This window comes from Chiroxiphia lanceolata, chromosome 2 (genome assembly GCF_009829145.1).
Source record: "Chiroxiphia lanceolata isolate bChiLan1 chromosome 2, bChiLan1.pri, whole genome shotgun sequence".
Classification (NCBI taxonomy): domain Eukaryota; kingdom Metazoa; phylum Chordata; class Aves; order Passeriformes; family Pipridae; genus Chiroxiphia; species Chiroxiphia lanceolata.
Window position 1 is genome coordinate 51,386,438 of NC_045638.1, and position 21,456 is coordinate 51,407,893.

The 21,456-nt window shown below is 37.0% G+C and overlaps 1 protein-coding gene across 13 annotated transcripts in view; it reads right to left on the bottom strand.

The window, feature by feature from the left end:
- LMO7 (LIM domain 7) overlaps positions 1-21,456 on the bottom strand; it is a 131,446-nt gene that overhangs the window by 15,000 nt on the left and 94,990 nt on the right. For 7 of the 13 annotated variants that reach the window (XM_032678242.1, XM_032678239.1, XM_032678240.1 and 4 more), the window contains 11 exons: positions 20,560-20,677; positions 19,242-19,384; positions 17,515-17,956; positions 16,429-16,755; positions 13,436-13,550; positions 7,700-7,861; positions 6,148-6,332; positions 5,428-5,488; positions 4,352-4,408; positions 2,188-2,213; positions 1,787-1,891 (listed from right to left, as the gene is read on the bottom strand). In XM_032678242.1, coding sequence (XP_032534133.1) covers positions 1,787-1,891; positions 2,188-2,213; positions 4,352-4,408; positions 5,428-5,488; positions 6,148-6,332; positions 7,700-7,861; positions 13,436-13,550; positions 16,429-16,755; positions 17,515-17,956; positions 19,242-19,384; positions 20,560-20,677 — 1,741 coding nt within the window. Of the gene's footprint in view, positions 1-1,786; positions 1,892-2,187; positions 2,214-4,156; positions 4,199-4,351; positions 4,409-5,427; positions 5,489-6,147; positions 6,333-7,699; positions 7,862-13,435; positions 13,551-16,428; positions 16,756-17,514; positions 17,957-19,241; positions 19,385-20,559; positions 20,678-21,456 lie in introns of all 13 variants that reach the window. The other 6 variants (XM_032678246.1, XM_032678241.1, XM_032678244.1 and 3 more) reach the window with 6 other exon arrangements.

Below are 21,456 nucleotides of genomic sequence, written 5' to 3' on the forward strand. Positions count from 1 at the left end.
AGAAACATGATAATTTTTATTTGCATTAAAATTTACTACTGGTTTTAAATGTGTTTTTTAACAGACCAGGATTGTAAAAAAACGCATGAATTCCTCTAGAACATTAGGTCTGCCACAAATTAAGTCCTGGTTCAAATACAATTCAAAGGAGTTCTATAATTGATTTTGGAGAATCCAGGCTTATTACATGGTAAGTCTCACAACAACTGATCTCATATCTGTTATATTCCCTGTCCTCCATTTTAGTTACCACTGAACAAAAAATCAGCCATCTAAGGTATTTCTGGAAAGACAGAGTGATTATATTTAAGTTGGATGTGGACACATTAATATGGTAAATATAAAGTGATCACTAAGTGAAATATGAGGCAGTGATTTGGTTTGAGCAAGAAGTCTCAGTTCTTTTGAAATGTTACCTAAAAAAAACCCTATTTCTGGACATCCAAATTTGTCTTATGACTAGATTTGGTATGAAATTGATATACGGTCTTAAAGCATTACTCAAGGCATACAGTAAATGTTTTGGTGGTTTTGTCAGTCACCACTTATATCTAGGGAAAAGCAAAATATTTAATGATGTCAAAAGTATTCCTTCTAAGATGCTGGAAATAAGCAAAGAGAGACTTTGCTTCCTTTCTTTGTATTTAAAAATTCTTTACTAGGATCACAGGGAAGAGAAAGATTATTACTCTTGCCAAATTTACTACTTCAGGACTAAAAAAGAAGAAGCAAAGAAAAGAAAAGTAATGGCAGATAGGTGAGTCTGCTCTCAAGAAAGGGGAGCCAAAGTCTACATTCTTTAAAGCCATATCTTCAGGCATCAAATGGAGCATCCAAACCATAACAGAGACCACAGATAAGTTTAGGAAGGTACAGCTGTTGCTTGGCAGAGTTTGTAAGCTAAAAGGAACAACAAAAGATCAAACATCCAAAAAAGCAACAGAGTTGCTATGCTGTACTTTGACATCACAAATTTTTGCTGAATGCACCAAACTTATTTAGAGTTTTAAACTTGTGAAGAATAAATGATGTTCACTGATGTCTCTCTTAGCCATCAGAAAACAAACTTTAGTTTAATTTGCAAAGATGTGTCTTTCTGAACGTGGCTGAACGTGCTTATGCTTCATTGAGCTGAGGTCTTTGCAGAGACATATGCTTGGGTTTTTTGTGCTATTCTAAGATGACAAACATTGCCCCTTTCCTCTGCAACACTCTCCTCCAGCTCAAGCAACTGGTTATCAAGGTGGTTTTGCATTAGCAAGTCCAGCTTTCTGACTCACAGAGGTCCTGGGAACCAGGTTGATTCCAAGTGATTAGCTGATTGCTAAGTGACAGGATTCTAGCAGGTGCCTAACTGTGGCACCAGCTGCCTCCTCTTCATATACAAATATAAGGCAGTATTGCTAACTGAAGGCAAAACTCAGGCTAGAGGCAATTTTCTTAAGGGGAAAAAAATAAAACTCATAATCAAAAGTGAAGGTTATTGCCCTTTATGTCTTCACTTATCCTTTAAATTCTTTAGCCAGTAAGGACATACCAGCCTTGTGAAGATTGAGCACTTCTGGCTATAGTGAATACACATTCTGGGTTTGATTTTATGAAGCTCACTAATGCATTGTCCTCTTTTTTCTGAATAACTGCTAGCATGTGCAGCCCAGAAAACATATCTGAGAATCTCCTCAGGCAATCAGTAAGAAAAATTACAGAGGTCACATGACACTTTTCTTTCGTAACAGTTGCTGCACACAAGGGATTGACAGCCTATGATTATGAAGATCAATTATACCTGCAGTAAACGGTCCTGCTCTTTTTGCCATTTTTCCTGTCGTTTTCGCTCTTCCTCTTGATCCCAAACCCGACGACTAGGAGCACTAATGGATGGGACTGGGAGCTAATATAGCACAAAAATGAAATAATATTACCCTCTTCCATGTAATCAACACTCTACATTTTAAAACATAATTTTTAAAGTGAGAAATAGAAGCCATTACAAACACTAAAACTTTACAGTGACAAGGACCGAAAATAGCCTTTTCTTCAAATGGACAGAGAGCAACAAATTGGAAAATCTTAGTACTCTCAGATTTGATCAAAATTTAAAGAAGTATAAAAGGCAACAGAAAGCAGTGGGCTTCCTGAAAAGACCAGGATTATACAAGTAATCAGTAGTTCATAAACAGCACTTACATCAGGCATTGCAGGCTCTGGGCCTCCTGTGAGATTTGGAAGGCAAGAAAGAGAAATCATTAAACCCACACATACTAACTACTGCAAGACTTGTGTAACTTCGGCAAATCAGTTTTAATTTTTGCTTCCTTAGTAAGACATGCTTGCATTTGCCCCACTTAACTTACTCAAGGGCAGAATTTATTAGGTGCTTTCAACTAAATGTGCAAAATTGTTTAAAAGCTTTACATGCTTACAAGTGCCATCAGCAATTGCTTGAATTAGCAGTACATCTCCAGTGTGGCAATACAGAGGCTCTTTACTATACCTCTCCTATTATTACTGTGAAACCCAACTGTTTAGCATGACCCAGAATGTGGCACCAAGGTAGAGAAGCTAATCACCTACTGCCCTTGACATGAATTAAGACCAATAGACATCCACTGGCAACTTCTCTACCACAAAACCATGTATTTCTCCTTTCCAACTTTCCTCCTTTCCCACTCCCCAAAGCACACGCTTGAATTCAGTGAAACTGTCACTTTTCACCACAAACCTTATGCTACTTAGGCTATCACACTTGGACTTAATCATCTTGTGCCAAGATGATTAATAGAGAGAGACGTGTATTATGCTAACATATTAAAGGTCAAGAAAATGTGGAGAAGTACAAATTTAAGTACAACCCTTTCTCGAGCAATATCACTTTTTTGTTTGTTTACAGTGTAATTGTTACCTAGCTCTCCAAATTTAAAAAGTTTAATCTCCAAGTTTAAAGAAAACACATAAAAGCAAAAAGTTGCAACAGATTTCTGAAGTAGGACCACATGAAGTGGAAAAAAGGTCAAACTTTGGATACAAAAGATAATGAGTCACAGGCTAGTGTCCATTCTATATATGCACAATTTTGTTGTCACTGTCAGATCTCAACAGCCACAGCGGCAACAGGACAAACAGCTTGATCTATTGCAATTGCACCAGGAGATCCTAAAGGGAGGCACAGACAGCACCTATCTTTGTTCCCCTCTTCTCTCACTCCTGTAAGTTTATGCTGAACTGCACGGGTTTACAAAGATGAATCTTTCATATAACTGTAAAGCCGAAGTGTCAAAAGTTTAAAATTAACATAACTGTATTGAACGTACAGTCTAGAACTACAACCTTGTCCTCCCCCTCAAGCAGAGATGAAATACTTAAAATATTGCTATAAAACTAATTAAAATAAAAACGAATTTTCTGGCCAGCCATAAAATAAAAACCAACCAACAAAAAAAACCCCCAACACCAACAAAACAACCAACAACAAAATACCACCATACAGATACAATTCAGCAGAAGTATTTAAAAGCAAACAGAACCACAAACAGATATATGCTGTGGCACTTCACAGTCACTTTTGTCAAAGAGTCATCACCACTAAAGGCAAAATCCTGGCCCCACTCAAATCATTGGCAAAATTCAACTGAAGTTCTAAAGGGCCAGAATTTCCCTCTTTCAGGCTACAGCAAAACAGCAAGGCATACATAGCCTGAAGACAGCATAAGACATATAACATTAGTGAAAGTATGTGAGCTGTGACATGCAGAACACTGAAAGCAACCTACAAAACCAAAATTGAGTGCCTCATTTTCTGCCTTTAAAAGCTAGCATATTAAATTAAAAATTTATATCGGTCTTCTTGGGATCTTGCGATATCACCACAGACTGGAAAGCCAGCAGAGGCCTTTTTCCATCAATTTACACAAAAGCACAGAGCTGCAACTCAAGATAAACTCAAATCCAGAGTTACGTATTTTATCAACAGCTCTGACATCTTCACTAAACCTCTGCTGGAATATTCACCATTATTCCTGTTTTGTAGGTAGTAGCAAACCAGACCAAAGAGTGCTATCCTTCTTACTTCTAACCAGTGGGAAAAAAAAAAAGGATGAAGGACATAGAAGAGATTTAAACAGCTATAGATGTAAAAGAACACACAAAGACCCATTACCACAAAGGTAGACCCATGAATTGTAAGAATAACCTGATGACCCTGGGAAAAGAAGGGAAATTCATTATGTTGCTTCATTGTAACTGCCATGAACAATGCTGAAGAGGTAGAGCACCCAGCACCAGACTTGTTAGGAAGAGTATGCAGCAGGAACAATTTCATGGAAGTACATGAAATGTTAGCTCTTTGATTTACCTTGTTCAAAAAATTGTGACCGTCTTTTTAAGTTTTTCAAAGAAATAGGTTCAGATGCTATTTGAAAAATACAAAGAACACAAACAAGTCAATGAGGTGCCTTTTTTTTTTTTTAAGATTATAACCACTGGATAAGAAACTTCCTAGTCCTCTCATCTCGAGCAACATCGCTTCAGAAAAACAAAAAGCCTCTGCAATACCAAGTAAAATCTTACTAGGTTACATCATATACTGATTAGTATTTCATTTTATCACTAACAATGTCCAACTATAACAATCGCAGAAGTGTCAAACTTGGACTCAGAGTCTCCCTGTCTAATTTAAGCCTTCCTGACTGGGATACCACATTGGAATGAGGAGCCTAATCACCATTTCAGGTCATCAGAAAGGCATCTCCAGAGGGCAACTGATATCTTCGGGGAATTCTTTCATAAATTGCCATGTGTATTCAAGTTAAAATGAAACACAAAGTTCCTATTTAAGGCTTATTATTCCATTAGGAAGTATACATACCTGGTTTCTCTCACTGTTGTCAAGTAAGGTTATAACTGTTCACAGCATCGTAAGTAATTATTATTCATACAGGAATAATCAATATCATTCTCCAGGAATAAAAGTAAAATAATAATAGTGAAACAGCTGCTATCCCTAAAACCTCACAACTGAAATGAGGGCAGGGGGGAATACCAAAAGTTGAACACTCTTTACACTCTTCCTGGGCACTGAAATAAATCAATACTAATACTGATTCAGTCTCTACACAATGCAGTAGCAATTACAATAAATTGTGTACTTTCTTCTCTTTCACCTCTACCACACAGTAAATTTATAAACACTAATGAAGAGGCAGGGGGGTTTGTTACAGCTTTTTTTGTCAGTTCTCAAACTGCCTAGCATGTCATGGAAGCAAACTACACCCAGTTTAGATGCAACAACATGTCTGTGGTATCTGTCTAGCTTTCAGTTTATTAAGGTCTCACTTCACCCACTGTACTAAGCTTGCAATTATTACAGGTTTAACATCTGTGCTTGTTGCAAATGACACAATTAGCAGATGAATAGCAACAGTGGTTTACCTCTTTGTTCATTAGAGCCAAAATCTCCTTGTGTTCCATTTATCAATTTTGTTTCTGTATCCTGAAAAATTTAAAAAAAAAAAAAAAAAGAGGTCTTTTTTTTTTCTTTTTTTTTTTGGAAGCTTATCCAGTTACACATCTTCCCTGACAGGAACTATATATCATGAAACATTTTATAACATTTTCCATAGAAAGATACAAAACAATCTAAAACTTCCTGAGTCTATTTTATAATGAGGCAACCACAGGCATTTGAGGGAATCAATAAGCAACTGTAAATTGCTGCAGAAATAAAAAAAAACATTAGTCTGCAAGAAAATGCCAGAAGCCAAGATCTTTCTATTTCAGCTCCTTGGCAGACGGGTTGTTATTTATAAGTAATCTGAAAGCTCGTATACGCTTGTTCTTTGGGCTGCAACTTCCATTTATGCTAATAACACAGGTCAAAGTCTTCTCTAAAGAAAAAAACACATTATATGTTTTAGTTAAAATATAGTCTGCACATGTTTTAATATCATTTACTGGTGTCCACTCATGAATAGACAGCAGCAAGTCTTTAAAACATCTTATTTACCTTAATATATACATAGCTACATCTCCATATTTGCAGCGTCCTATATTTTTACTTGTACTGCTTTTTCTCCATCCTCCCATCACCAAGACATTACATTTTTTTCTTCCTTCTCCCAAATCCCACAAATCCTTCAAAAACATACTCACAGAACTTCGAAGGCTGCTGGAGAAATCTCTTTTTGTTGATATGGTGGAAACATTTGAAACATGTTCTCCAGAAGTTGCATCAATCCATTTATTTTCAGATGTACCTATAATGTTGGTAGCCATACTGGTGAGATTGAGGATTTTATGCCTTACATGTGGCAGGGAAGGCTGGTCTTTGCCCCAATCTTTTTGGTATGTGGAGGATCAAGAAATTGATATAGACAGTAACGTCAAAGAACAGAACAAGAGTTAGTGAAAACACATTAAAATAACACAAAACCACACACAACAGAAGAGGGAGACACAGAAATCAGGTGGAATTTGTGAAGACAGGAAAAAGGGCATTTATGAGCAGACCGCCTTCCCCAAAAATGCTCGTGTTAGTCATAAGCCAGGTAAAGTTTGCCAGATGTTTTGCTAATATGTGCTACAGCAGCTCAACATTAAAGAGCAGTTAGTATTCATTGGAAACTATTTCATTAACATTAGTAAGGATCGAGAAAAGTCTTCCAACTTTGTGTAGGCAAGTTACAATGAGACTCATACACTATCCAGGGAAGGGTCATTTTCATGTCCATGCTCATCAGGAAGCACAGAGGGGGGAAGAAAAGGCAGTCCAAACTAAACTAGCAAAACTAAAGAGGCAAAGACAAACGATACTCTTCTCTCAGACTCCATTATTTCTCCCCTCCCACTACCGAAAATTTTATTCAGTGAGTTGTTTGCCACTAATCTTACTCTACAGTTGTACTAGGTTCTGCAAAGCAATTTGTTTCTTGTGTCTCTCTCACTCTACTTTTTTCTCCCCACTTACTGGTAACTTATTCTACCCAGCTTCCTACTAAAAGAATGTTTTGTATTTATACTGTGAAAGAAGTCATTGGTCACACTTTGAACTCTGCAAAAATTCTTATGGAACTTTGAAAGGGTATCCTGATTAAAACCATGGCAAGTCTAGAGATGCTACAAGGCTATCAGCCAGGATGGAAATACTAGCCAGAATGGGCAGTACCACTTTGGAGAGAAGAGATTACAGCATCACAGTATTTGGGTCAATGGACAAAATCATAGCACAGAGGTGCCACCAACAAGCTCATACATCATTTGAAATGCCCCCTGAAGAAAGGAACACATGATCCTCATTTGAAGAAAGGGAGCTGGTCATTGAGAGAGAAAGGCTTAAACAGTTATTATGGTCTAAAGAACAGGTCCTCTTTATTCTTGCGGTACGGAAGGAAATGAAATGTTATATACCCTTTTGTGGTGGTTGCACACTCTGTCACCTGTGCATCCTCTCAGAAAAAGGCCAGAGCACAAGAAAGATGTCATTATTTCAATGTTTTGAAGATTTGCTTGTCAAGACATTTCTAATGCACAAGCAGTTAAAAAAGCCAAGTTGTGTTAAAATGCAACAGACACACTGGCAAACTACTTAGCTTAGATACATATTACTCCTGTAAGGGTAATAAGGACTCTCAGCTGTCAGGTACAGCAGAGACAAAGCTTATTTGCCTTACAGAGCATACTGTATCTGCCTGATGAAACAACTCACCATTCTTTCCGTATCGTCTGACATCCATGACCAGGTTTCCAGTTTCTAGTCCTCTGCTGATGGCTTCTTCCCACTGACTGTAGTCCATATGTGAAACCTTTGTGCCATTGACAGCAATGATCTCATCATCTACATGCAGTTGACAAAGTGCTGCAGGGCTACCTGCAGAAAACAGAAGAAAAATAAAATTATGTCTCCACTCATAATTATTTTTTTATCACAGTTGACACTGGAGGGAGAGTGAGGTGGGGAGTTATTCAAAGAAATGCTTAATGGTCGATATTCAGTAAGTCTTAGAAAAATCTACTACATTTTAATATAAAATCAGTAAACTCAGTATCAAAGTAGCTTTTCAATTTAGAACTTATGAAAATGACAAAGAGCATCAATCTTTTGGACTTGTAAGTCTTCACATTCTGGCTAGCCCTTTTAATAAGCAACCTTTGGACTCAATCTTGCCTTCACTAACTCACCGTTATAATCTGAGATAGTGAGAGAGAGGCAGCACCACAGGGTCTGCAACAATTAGCTGAAATTCAGCCAATGTTTGGGTAATCCTCCTCTTTGCCAAAAAACCAGCCTGTACTCTGTTAATTCCAGTAGAAGTTGGCTTTCTCATATTCTTATTTACAGTTTCTGGACTCTACTGACAAGAGCATGCTGCTTTATTGCTGTGCTAAAATAGTTTGTTAGCTCTGAATTGACTGGTAATTGGACTCAAGATATTACTGGGTGCTGTACCGCTAGACTTGTCTGGATTCTACTTATTTTATCAATTAAGAGCAAATTCTATGCAGCTTGGACTTTGAATCTACTGATATTTTGCAAGACAGGCTGCACTTTATACTTTTTTTCATCTACTACACGTTGGCAGGCAATATTACTAGACTAGGGACAGAGAACATAAGGATCAGTTCATAAACTTTTTCTCTATTTAATTCAGAAAATGGATGAGCTGAGAAAGTCAGACTCTCTGAGTATGATTTGATGAATTACATATGAATGGTTTTTCCATTTAAAATTATTCCCTTAGCAGAATGGAAAATAGAAAAGCTAAGTAAAAATGTAGTTAAGCACTGAACAATAAATCCTCATGTTAATAAAAAAAAATTGAACTACACAATGGAAGCATTTTCCAAAGTAAGTAGTGAAATCCACACATCTTATTTAAAACATACCAAGAACAATGCTCTATTACATTATTAGAAACAAATATGTACAAATATGACAGAAGCATTTAGATCATATGCTTCATCCTATCTTCTGTCTATCTGACTCGTTAGTAAAATACCACTCTAAGTCTGGATCATCCACTAAGGATTCCGACAGCTTTTAATATTCCTGGCACATAAAAAAGTTAAGAAATTAACAAATGCTATGCCTCCTAATACTGCACCAAACAGTGATTCGTCATCATTCACTAAAAAGCAACACTAGCTACTACACTAGAAGAGTAAAGCTCCATATTTTATTTTTCTGCATTCTTCTTAAAATATGGACTGCAAACTTTACTTGCAGTTAGCAGTAAAATTTTCCAAACACACCAATTGCTTTTAAGTAACACTGTAGAAGAAAAGGTAGGGGTTTTATCTGGGGGAAGAAAACATGGGCAATAGTTAAACTGGAAAAAACATGCATCTCCTTAAAAGCCAGGAAGATGTTAATCTATTAATGTAAGGTACTGTTAAGAATGCTACTGAAGATACTAACACTGGTTACTATTTTCAACAAGATCATATAACATTTGGAATTATGTCTGATACTTAGTACCATATAGTTTGACTACATCTAGACTAAGCCTTATGCTCATGGTAGAGGGAATGCTTCAGGCTCAAGGGGAGTCACCAAAACTGATAATTTCTCTGTTTTGTGTTGTGACAGAACAAGCCCTAGGAAACAAAAAAGGTCATGTTCATCTTACTCAAAAGATTTGTCAGGGATGAGAAGACCCAGCTCAGAGGTGTGAACAGTATATCTCAGGTCAGTTTTATGACAGGAAGGGAATTTAAGACTGCATAGTTCTTCCTACACTATTACTACAAAGACATATCCATACCATACTCCAGCCATACAGATTTGAATGAATAGCAGCAGTCATTAGATTGCACAGGTAGACCTAACTTAGCCAGAACAATTTAGGCTACACAATTTTTAGCATGTAGCTTTGCCAGCTGCTCTTCTTCCACAGTCTGTGAATAAAAGGACAAACCAGGGTGCCTATATTGGGTTTCTGCTCTGATTCAGCTCTAGAGAAGGTGAGAAGCTTGCAGAGACTAGCTAGAAATTTAGGTGCCAAAAGCTGTATGTCATCTTTCTCTGTCCAGCTCCTCCAAAACTATAGGAATTAACAATAATTTCTTTATATTGCTATAAAGGATTTAGTTTCTGTGATATAAAACGTGTACTGCTTTTTGCAAGTTTCCCTGAAGGTAAAAGACTTTTCTTTCTTACTAGTCCCCAGTAAAAACAAAACAAACCAAACATTCATTTTCTAGATGTACTTAGTGTCCTCTAACCTATCCCCATCTGTTGCTATTACAATAGATAAATACAAAGAAAATAAAACCTGAAGGAAATAGGTCAAATTTACTCTGTTCTATGAGACTGCAAGTGTTTGATCATAGAAGTGCATTCTTACATCAAGACAATCTCAAAAAATTATTGCAAAGGGAAACTGAAAGGGAAAGGGCTGAAATAATAAAGATTATATGGCACTGCGGAAGTTGGCAGAACAGACTAGATTAATGACTTTAAGGCTGTTTACCTATTTTTTAGTGTAAAAGTTGAAAACTGTAAAAATGAGCACTATGTTCTTTCTTTTTCTTTTATATGTAGTAAAGGGGACTCACTGAAATATGCATTATAAGCTTAATTCATATTTAGGTTTTTGAGAACACTTACAAGAAATTAATTTTGCCTAGTTTTCTCAACTGTTTTTTTTTTTAAAGGAATAGCATATATAGAAGACAGAGTCATTTATAAGTCCTAAAAAGATAAATGCAAGCTATCATCTCAAGAAAATCATACAGCTAGTTAGGATGACAAAACAATCAGAGGAAGTATTCCTGAAGCTCTTTCTGGGATCATGGAAGAGAAAAAGGTGACTAGGAACAGTTGGTTTGGATTTGCCAAGTCTAAATCACACGTGACCAACCTGGTTATTTTTAATGATGAATTGAATAGATCTGTGGATGAGGGGAGAGTGGTGGATACCACACACCTTGTCTCTAATAAGGCTATTGACATGATCTTCCACAGCATCCTGGTATCAAAATTGGGATTGCATTGTCTACAGGGCAGAACAACCAGATGGGTGAACAAGTGGCTGGGTTGTCAGGCTCTGTGAGTAGCAGTTAATGGCTCATACTCAGCCTAGAGGCTGGTTACAGGTAGAGCTTGCCAGGGATGTACCCTAAGACCTACTCTCTCTAATGCGTTCACCAGTAATCAGGAGAAGAAGGTGAAACACACCCTCATCAAGTTTGCAAACCTTTCCAAAAGGATGGCTAAAACACTGGAGGGCAGGGCTGCCGTTCAGAGCAGGAATCTGACATTCAACAAGGCCAAATACAGAGTCCTACTCTGGGATAGACTAACCCCGGTGATGGTTCAGGCTGGGCACTGTTGAGCTGGAGATCAAGGCTGGGGGACCCTAGTAGTGTTGGGGCTATATGAACACTAGCATGACCAGTAGGTCAAGGCAAGTGGCTATTCTGTTCACTCCTCAATCGGTATGCCAGGTTGACAATACTGTGTCCAGTTTTGGTGTACTGCTGTAAGAGAGACATCAATAAAGTGGGGCAAGTTAAATGGTAGAGCACTGGGATGGGCACGGCTGGAGCAGTGGAGAGGCTAAGAGGTTCAGCCTAGAGAAGAGATGCTGCATAGGGACCTAACAGCAGCCTCCCCAGTACCTACCAAGAGAAGTCACCGAGTCACTGAGAAGGGAAAGCCTGCTCTTTATTGAAATTTATGGTAGGAGAACAGAGCACTGTGGTTATAAAATTGACTGGGACAAAGATTGGTCTGACTGGACATGTGGGGGAAATTTTCTCTGAGAAGATAATTATGCAATGCCCAGGGAGGCTGTGCAGTTTCCATCCTTGGAGGGCTTCAAACCCACATGGGTAAAAGCCCTAGGCAACCTGTCTGAATTGTCTAGACAGTTTTTTGAGCAGGGTTTTGCTCTTGGTGATCTTTCAAGGTTCCTTCCAATCTAAATTAGACTATGACATCCTTAAAAACAAGAAATACAACATTGCTAAGTGCCTAGCTGAAAACACATCTTAATCTTTCAATGGGCCATCCACCTCTTTCATCCTTCATTCCTTTAAAGGGAGCTACAGGAATTGAATAAGGATACAACATGAGCAAGTTTTTGAAAAAAAGTATGTTGAACACAGGCTATAAACAAGAACACTGAGATACAGTCCATTCTCCATTCAATCTATACTTTCTGCCCTTCCTTACCTTCATTATGAGAATGGTAATAAAGCATAACGAAGACAACAGCCACAAGGCCTTCATCTTCTCTTTGGGGACAGAGCCTATGTGGACCTTTGTGAATGACTAGCAGGAACATTCACTACCTTCAGATTTCTCCTTTACAGCTGGCAGGGCAAATGGACAGACCTCTACCTCCAAGGAAGAAAATTAAACCAGAAGCTTAGCAGCAAGGAAAGCAAATGGGAAGTTATTCCTTGTGCAAAGAAGACATGAAAAGTTACAGAATCACAGAATTCAGGTCAGGTTGGAAGGAATCACAGTGGGTCATCTGTTCCATCTTCCCTGGTCAAGAAGGGTTATCCTAGAGCACAAATCTAATTATGAAAAGCAGTCTGATATAGTAAAGAAAGGCCTCTTCAGTTCTTGAATTTGAAATGAGAAAAAATAATTTAAGATTGCTCATTAAATGCTGTTAAACAGTATTTTTTCCTCTCTGGAAAGCATAATTAAGGACTAACTAAATTAAAAGTTTCCAGTTATTCCCCTTTCTCAGGATGATCTTGTGTTAGGTGGAAGAAATGGCAGAATTCAATATTCCTCAAGTATTACTGGCAATGGGAAAGACCACTGTTCAGAAAACAAGCATTGCATGTGATTTGCTTGGGGTTTTGTTGTGTTTTGTTGTCTTTTTTTAATTAAGAAAATCGAGCTTGTTCTCTGCAGAAGACTATTAAAGCTTAGAAATAAACTTTATATATATTTCACCTGGAGAAAAAAATGTTTGCTTTTCCTCAGTATTAAACAACTGAAAAAAACTGCACTGGAAATCAATTTAGAAGTTGCAATTGCTTAAAAATGTTAACCGTCTCCAAAATTCAAATTGACTAACTATATTTCCTAATTAATTTTCCTCTGCATTAGTTTACAAATCATATGAAGTGAAATCTTTTAAACTTCATTGAAAGGAACAATCTGGATAAGAGAAGTCTGTATGTGCCCCCTACTACTCCTCAGTAAGGGGCTTGGTGAACAAATAATCACGTTTATGCCTTTTCAGTGGTTATAGAAATGTCCTTAATTAGGAAATGCATTTTTGGCATTTCTGAATTCAACCCGTTTTCAAGAGATGAGGATTCACAGAAACACATTAGCAAACTAAATACTGATTTTTCAGTTCTACACCTGATTTTTTAAAATGTTTGCAGAATTCTCAGCAGCAAATGCCTTGATTTAGAAGCCTCTGCAAACTAAACATAAGAACAAAAATTTGTGCAGTTAATACACATTTACCTTCTTCAACTGTCTGTACAAAGGCTCCTGAAGAACTCCAATTTGTTGTAAACCCAAAGCTGCGACTGTGGCCAGGTCTCTGGTTTATACTGATTCTCATTTCACTGTACTGTTCCTGAAAAATAAAACATGACACTACAGTATCTGGTATCACAGGAATCCAAATGAGGGAAAGGTTATCCTCTAAATAAGTGAGGCTGCTCACAATGTGCACTTTAATCATCTATTATTAGCATCACAGATAAAGGAAACAGTATTGGAAGTCAGTTAACTAACTCATTTGCTTTTTATTCAAACAGGTGTTCTTTCAGTTCACATTTATATTTTCTCTACACGTACATTCCACTCTGCATTTCTATTAGTTTAAATGCTTTGTTAACACAATGCTACAAAATTTAAGATCTTGGAGGAAATTAAAGCCCTAAATGAGTCTTCTTGGATAGTCTTGTGGATTTGTTGAACGTACTGCCTCCTGAGAGAGCATCAGAGACGTGAAAAAACTAGATACCAGTAATCAATCTTATTTTTTTTCTTGCACATCCAACAGTGAACATCATCAGCTCACTTTAAGCTCAGTGCTGCAACCAGATTTACTTAAGTGAAAAATTACTCTTTTTCTTTTGTGTGAAATACTACCAGCTTGCTATGGAGACCTTAGATAATAAAACTAATACCAAAATTAGCTAAATTCAGCTCTTCCATTCTAGTGGACTTCCAAGATGCTTTCAATATCTGCATCAAACCCTAACATTACCACTTTAAACAACAAAAATATTTGAATAGGAAAACATTTTGAAACACTTGCTTTCATTCCCAAACTATATAATGAGAATGTGTTGCATACATTAACATTTTAATGTGAAATCATTAAAAACAATTAAAATACCCAAGTGCATGTTATGCATTTCATTATCAGGAAACTGACATTGTAATAAAAGGGAAAAAAATAGACTTCTTCTGTCAAATAATGTTAAAATAGATATACTCCAGCAACATGTGCATGGCAGAGACCCAGTATGCTTTTATACACGCATTAAACGGACACCTATGTTTTAGCCACCTAGTGAACCAGCATTCCTGAAGGGTGGGATTCATCTTTCCTAACTTAAAATATTTAAAACTCTAGAAATCTGTGCCAATTCCCCAAAGTTGGTAGGATACAACAGGAAGCTACAGGGAGCACTGCACAAGCAGATGCAGCCAGCCAGAGTCTCTGGGAGGTGCAGCTAGAGGAGGCTTCAGCAGTACCTGAACACTGGATACAGAAGAAAACAACATTGCAAGGCAACATTCTGAGGTATGGTCTCATATTACAGGAATGTTCCTGGGAAAACACTCCCCCTTATAGCCCAGGGGGGCTGTAAGTCTTTTTCTTCACAACACAGCTACCAGCGTGCAAATGCTCCTGCTCAACTCAAGTCCTTAGGTGAGTATATTGAAAGAGAATCTACTAACAGGTTAGCACACTCTGATAGAGAACATACAAACCTTTGGAATACGAGTGTGTTCCTGTCTTCTTATTTTTTTTTCCACTATCCCAACATGACTCTTCCAACCTATCTCTTGTCAGAGGAGTAATGTGACTTTGTGCACTGAACTTCATCATTTGGATAGGTCATCTCTAAAACAGTCAGTGCTCCACAGACCTGGTGTTACTGCCCGGATGACTAATGAACTATATCAATCTCTCATCTCTGGCAATGATTTACAAACAAATGGAACTTGCATTCCTTAAGTTACAGTTCGTTAAGTTATAACACAACACAAGCTTTTTTTTTTTTTTTTTTTAATTTTTAAAAATAAAACACCCATATTACTCATTTGTAGAAAGGACTATTTATAATCTCTTGACTAATGACGGGAAAAAAAAATAATATAGACCTAGTATATGCTATTCTCATTTGCCATGCTGAAAGAGATTCTAAGAAGCCATATCTAATCTATGTTTTCACTGATTAGAACAGAAATTCCTCTGCCTGTTTTTGCTACAAGACAGAAAAAAAAATTATGATCCCTTTCCTTATACAGCAGTCACAGTTTCAAAAATTTAAGATAAATTCACTGCAATGGCCAAGGGGTATCAGGAACTGCAATATGTTCCTTTTCCACAAGTGATTAGGAAGAAGAATGGTTCAAAGTCATTCAATTTCTGAAAAGATTATATGAGAAGTGATTTCATAAATCAGCATCTAAGGTCTTACGACCTTCACTCAAGCACAATTGCTGGCACAATTCACTGACACAATTAACTTTTACAGCAGCATCAGGAATGCAAAGAACTAATCTCTAATCTGTCAAGCGGTATAAAGCACATTCTCAGATATTACAGAAAGGTATCAAAAATCAAAGCTGTTGCTGGTCATTTTTTACATGTGAAACATGCAATCAGTTGGAGGAAACAGCACTTGAAGATACATATTTCAAAAAGAACACAAAGACCCAACTCCTGGATAAGCACACATGCAAAGAGATGGCAAATTGCTTCAAAATTAATGTGAACATTAATGAGATTCAAGTAAATAGCTAAAAAAAGAGAGAAGGAACTCAAGCCAGATGGAAAAAAGAGGATAGTATGATACTGATGTTTATGGCTAGCCTTGGAAAAGCTGATCTTTATTTTCCTCCACCAGTTTAAAAGTGCAAATGAATGCTAGAGCAGTTCAGGTAATTTATCTAACTGACATACCTGACTGTGTCACAAACAAAAAACTTTGCAAGCGTTAAACACTATTTAGAAAAACTATTTTCATTTAGAATAATAAATAAAATTAAGCACATGGCATACGAAGGGTAGGGAAAAATGCAGCAAAAGAAACAATTTTTTTTCAAAATGTTCTCTTTCCCATTAATTAAATCAAAAGAAACAAAAGATCTCTGAGCTGTCTTTTTACTGCCAGAAAAATACTTGCATTAGATGAAATTTTATATATTTTCTCTTTTACTCTGCTGTAGCATTCAATTACACCAAGTAATCACATTATTTCCACACTTACCATGGATTTTGAATCCTCAGGCTCTGTTGGACTTGTAATTTCTGCAGAAGATGCAAGTGAAAGAGAATCAGAAGGAATGCCATACTCAGGTTTAAGAATACTGCTTCCAGCATCTTGGTCTTGGGATTTTACAGGTAATGCCAAAATAGGAGCAGGTGTTGACTGAACACCTTCTTTTTCCTCCTCTTCCTCCTCACCTCTGCTTCTGAATGCACTAGTGGAGAGAGGGTATGCAGAGTCTGGTTGTGAAAAGGAGACGCTGGTGAACAAAGTTTGAGTTCTTTTAGCTTTTTCTACTTCTCCGTTGTATTTCAGAGTATCATCCATCTAGGACAAAAATAACAGTTTGGTAAATATGTGCTTTTTAAAAAAAATCTTTAAATCTTTCAGTGATCTTAATGTTTAACAAAAACACCTCTCACCCTTTCAAGCAAATTCTGGTTTTTGTACCCATTACTAAAGAAGAGAAACATATTTTTTTCTCTTTAAATCCTTGCAGAATAAATGAGACAGACTTTTTAAGATAAACTTGTTAAAGTCATCTGCTTAGAATTATTTGCATTCTTACCATTTTTTAAATTTAGACAAATAAGGATTTAGGAGAAAGCTATGAGAATCAACATAGTAATGTGGCAGGGGGAGAATCAATTTCATTTTTTCAGTGCTTTACTGAGCAGACAAATTTTAGGCTAGCATAAAATTTCAATTTCAACAAAGTCAGCAGAGCAGAGGAAACTTACATCACCTGAAAAATTTGTATTTACTACTTAATTATGTTAACTTAACTCCAGATAATTACCTCCAACAATGACAGTTTCTTTGTATGGCACACTAAGGAGACTTACCACAAGTAATAAAAAGAATATTCTACCAAATACAGTTACTAGCTTTAATTCCAGGAGTATGTTTAAGAACAGAAACACAAGTAAACATCCAAAGCCATGACAGAACTGCCTGCTCTATTAACACAGCCTTCATCATACAGGAGACAACTTTTTTAAAAGCAACAAAACTTCAAAACTCTACTGTTCCCCCAGCTATTAAAGACCCACATTTACAAACTTTAGGAATGAAGCGGAATTTTACCGTGAACGACCGTGGAAGTGACGAGATTCCTCTTGAGTGGACACCAAAAGGTCTTGGTGTAACCACAGATGTTAACCTAGAGGTATCAGTTTTCTGGTAAGTTCTCGGGAGAGAAGCTGAAACCTGAGCTGACCCAGTTTGAGCATTCACTGAGTAGCGAGTAGACAAAAGAGCCGAGCTCTGCTCCTCTGCCAGGCTCTTTGGCAGAGCAGGAGCTTCTTGAGCAGCCGAGCTCTCCAGCAGGTTCTCCTTGGGCAGCTGTGAGGCATGTTCACTTTTGCTGTCCTTAGTGCTGTAGGAAGTATCTTCTTCCAAAAGGTAATCTTTTGCTGCTGACCATGTGGAAGGTGCTTTTTCTTCACTAAACACATCATCATTCAGTGAATACCTCCAGCTGTGTTCCTGTTTTCGCTGCCCACAGGAGTCTTCATCTCTCCCCTCCCTAGGGGGACAGAGCGTGTTAGAACACCAAAGTGACCCGAAAAAGAGGCAGGCCCTAAGTCTTTCAACTACTGAATTTTCAAGGTAGAGCATAAATCGAAAAATACATCTCCAGTAAATTAAAATGAATGGCATAATTTAAAAATATTAGTATTTTCTTATCTTTTTATATCTACCTTCCCCCCCTCCTCCCCATTTCAACACTCTCATAGCACTCAGGGATACTACTGTCACATTTTCAGGCTGCTGCCATGACAGAAATTTATATTTGCCAAGAAAATTATATAACCATCTAAATTACATATCCTCAGAAATTGTTATTTAATTTAGGAAAGAATGTAAAGAAGGTAGTGCCATAACACTGCCTGAACTCTATAACTCTGGTTGACATTTCTGCTCTATGAATACACTATGCTGAATTTTAGATAACTAAATAAGATGGTGTCCTGAAGTTCAGATTATTATTCTTTTTGTGCTATTCATTCCTTTGTCACAAAGGAACAACCACCACCTGGATAATCTTTACCACATAATTTTTAAGATTCTGATGATATTGGATATTCAATACAATTAGCATCCATATTTTTATTCAAGCAACTAATTTTTGTCCTCACAACTAAAAAAATACAGAAATCCCAAACATTCTGGGTTTAAACTCATTAAAATTTCTTTTATAAATACATGCCATTCCATTCTAATACTTCAACTCAGTCATACATGAATTTTAAGCAAGTAAATAAGACTGACACCAGTAGAAATGGTACTGTGCAGTTTACACTTTTTACTCTTCAGAGATTAAATACTCAGTGGAACAATTAGGGATAAAGGGAAAATCAAGTAAAAGTTTACAGCTCTGTAACACACATTAAAATTCTGGCTGTAATTATTCACAGTGGCTAAAAGAATAGCAAATGTAGTGGTAGAATAAAGAGAAATAGTTAAGCTTATCCAAGAATAAAAAAGGCAACTATTCAGTTCAACACTATTGTTTTAACTAATTTCAAAAGAATGCAAATATTGGCTTCTCAATACATTTATTTATAGATAGCAGAGCAAAATATTATTTATAGAGCAAAACTATTTAACATTCTGTGCAAAGACAGCATTAGTAAACCATATTCAGCCCTCCAATTGCCTAGATTTCTGCACTGTATTTTGCAACTAAAATTGTTGAGATCTCTGCAGAATCAATTGCAACTTGGCTACAAAAGCTGCTCAAGAATTGAAAGGAATAAAAATGCTCAAATTTAAGTTCTTCAACATAATACTCCCATTAGGGCCATTACCTCTCCTGCTGCATTTCTTTCAGTGACTTGGTACTCCTTCCAGACACTTCAGAGGCTCTCCTTTCAATTTCTTCTCTCTCTTCCTTTTTCTTTTGCAATTCTGAAGTGTAGCTCTTTCTACGATTCTTCCATTTTGCTAGATCCTATTAGAATAACATGAATGTATCCCATCAGATTTTCTCAAGACCCCATAGATGTACAGAGGCATCTCATCACATGCTACTTATAGCCTTAATTTTATTCGCATTTCTGCATCGCAGCCATATTTTAATGTACCTTTCTGCTAAATGATAAAAGGGTTCTCATATTTCAGTTAGGCTTGCAGGCTCACTGCCTTCTTAAGTCAGTAATTTTAATTATTGGACTACATGTGGAAAGGCATATCATTTTGCTCCATTTTTTCCCCTCCTTAGAATATTCAATTTTATTCCAGAATACTTTACCCAGCGACACATAGTTGAAAATTGATGCAAATGCCATCTGTATTTCTTTGTTGAAGGCTTTGGAGTTTGGGATATTATTATTTTTCCAAATCACTATTATGTTAGACTGATACATTAGCTTGAGAATAAACATGCCTTAAATTCTAAATTGAAAACATATATTACTATATTTTCCTCATTTCCATAAAACCACAATGTGAACCCTAAATAGTGTCCATGAAATACCAGAGCTGAGTTAAGGAAAGTACTGAATATCAGAACTGAGATGGCTGAGATGCATTAAACAAACAACTATGAACTTCTTGTTCAGTGCTTTGTTCTTAATTTCAGCTTCTTTTTGATACTCATTGTCAAGCAGAGATTTTAATAAAATCAAACATCTTCAGATACCATTATGATACTGTGCAAAGCAACCATACAGTTTACAACCCAGATTTAAGACAGAATTATTAGGAGATAGAAGCCTCAAGAATTTGCTCAACAAAGTGTTATTTCCTCCCCCCTTTTCCCAAAGGATCAAATACTAGACATTCCAATCATTTCATAAAAAAAAAAAAGAATCACAAATTTCAGATAACACATGAAGCTATGCCCTAACTTTTCTTTATGTCATCAGAAATCAAGCCTGATGGTTTTATTACAATACACACAAGTCTTATCCTAAAGCATTAATCAGAATCTTATGGCAATATTTAAAATAATTTCAGTTCTGCATTACACAGATATCCCCAAAACCACTGGTAGTTGCATGAGATGGATCATTTTAGAAGACAGCCCATGAGTTGCTGCACACATGCCAAAGTTTGTTTACAAGGGACACTGAAGGCAGTCCTTCAAAGTAGGACATACAAAGAGAGGTGAAAAGGAGTCCTTACTTCTTGCCACTTTAGATCTTGTTCTTGCAACTGTTCTTTTATCTTTTGTAGCTCTTCATAACGGATTTTGCGCAATGACTGCAGCTCCTCTGCACTGACATCGTTCAGAGATTTACTCCTAGGAAGAAAAAACAGCACTCAGCTTTATAACATCTCAGCTATCATTTATGCAAGTGAAACCTTCAAAGGGGAAGAGATTTCTATTAGTAGAACTGAGTGCTCATAAGTGTTATTTCAAATAGAGCAGGAAACACATGGGCAGCTGAATGAACAAGGCTGGGACATGCTCTAGCACCAGCACACAAGTCATTAGTTGGACATTTGAGCAAATAAAATCAGGTTAAGGGAATAAGCAGCTCCATAACAGCTCCACGTTGATCATTCACATTGAGCTTCTTGTATCCAACTGCTACTTCTGTTCAAACTTATTATTTGTATTGATCTTGTTCCTTCTTTTGACACAAAAGGCATTGCCCCCTCCCTGAGTCCAAATTCCCATCCTTTGACTTCTCTCCTGTGACAGCCCCACTATCACCTCCCGTTCTTTCGTTTCTTAAGCTAATCATAAAATCAAATCAGTTACTGATTCATGTTTCCAAAGGATTAGAGTCATTCACTGCTAAATGCTCGGGTCATGCATCTCCCAGGCCCCACTAGCCTATGTTATTCCTCCCCAGGCCTCCCTGATGCTTTCCATCCAAGTTGGGATGGCTAACATAGCCATCTTCTTACTGATTTCTTCAACATGGCTGCAAGTTTCCCCAACTTCTACTCATTAGTTCCCTTTAATCTAAATTCCTCAAAGTTCATCTTTCATGCTCCCTCCCCTGCCCCATGCTGTTTTTTTCCTATATTCTTTCATACTATGTATGGTAAACATAACAGGATATTTAATTC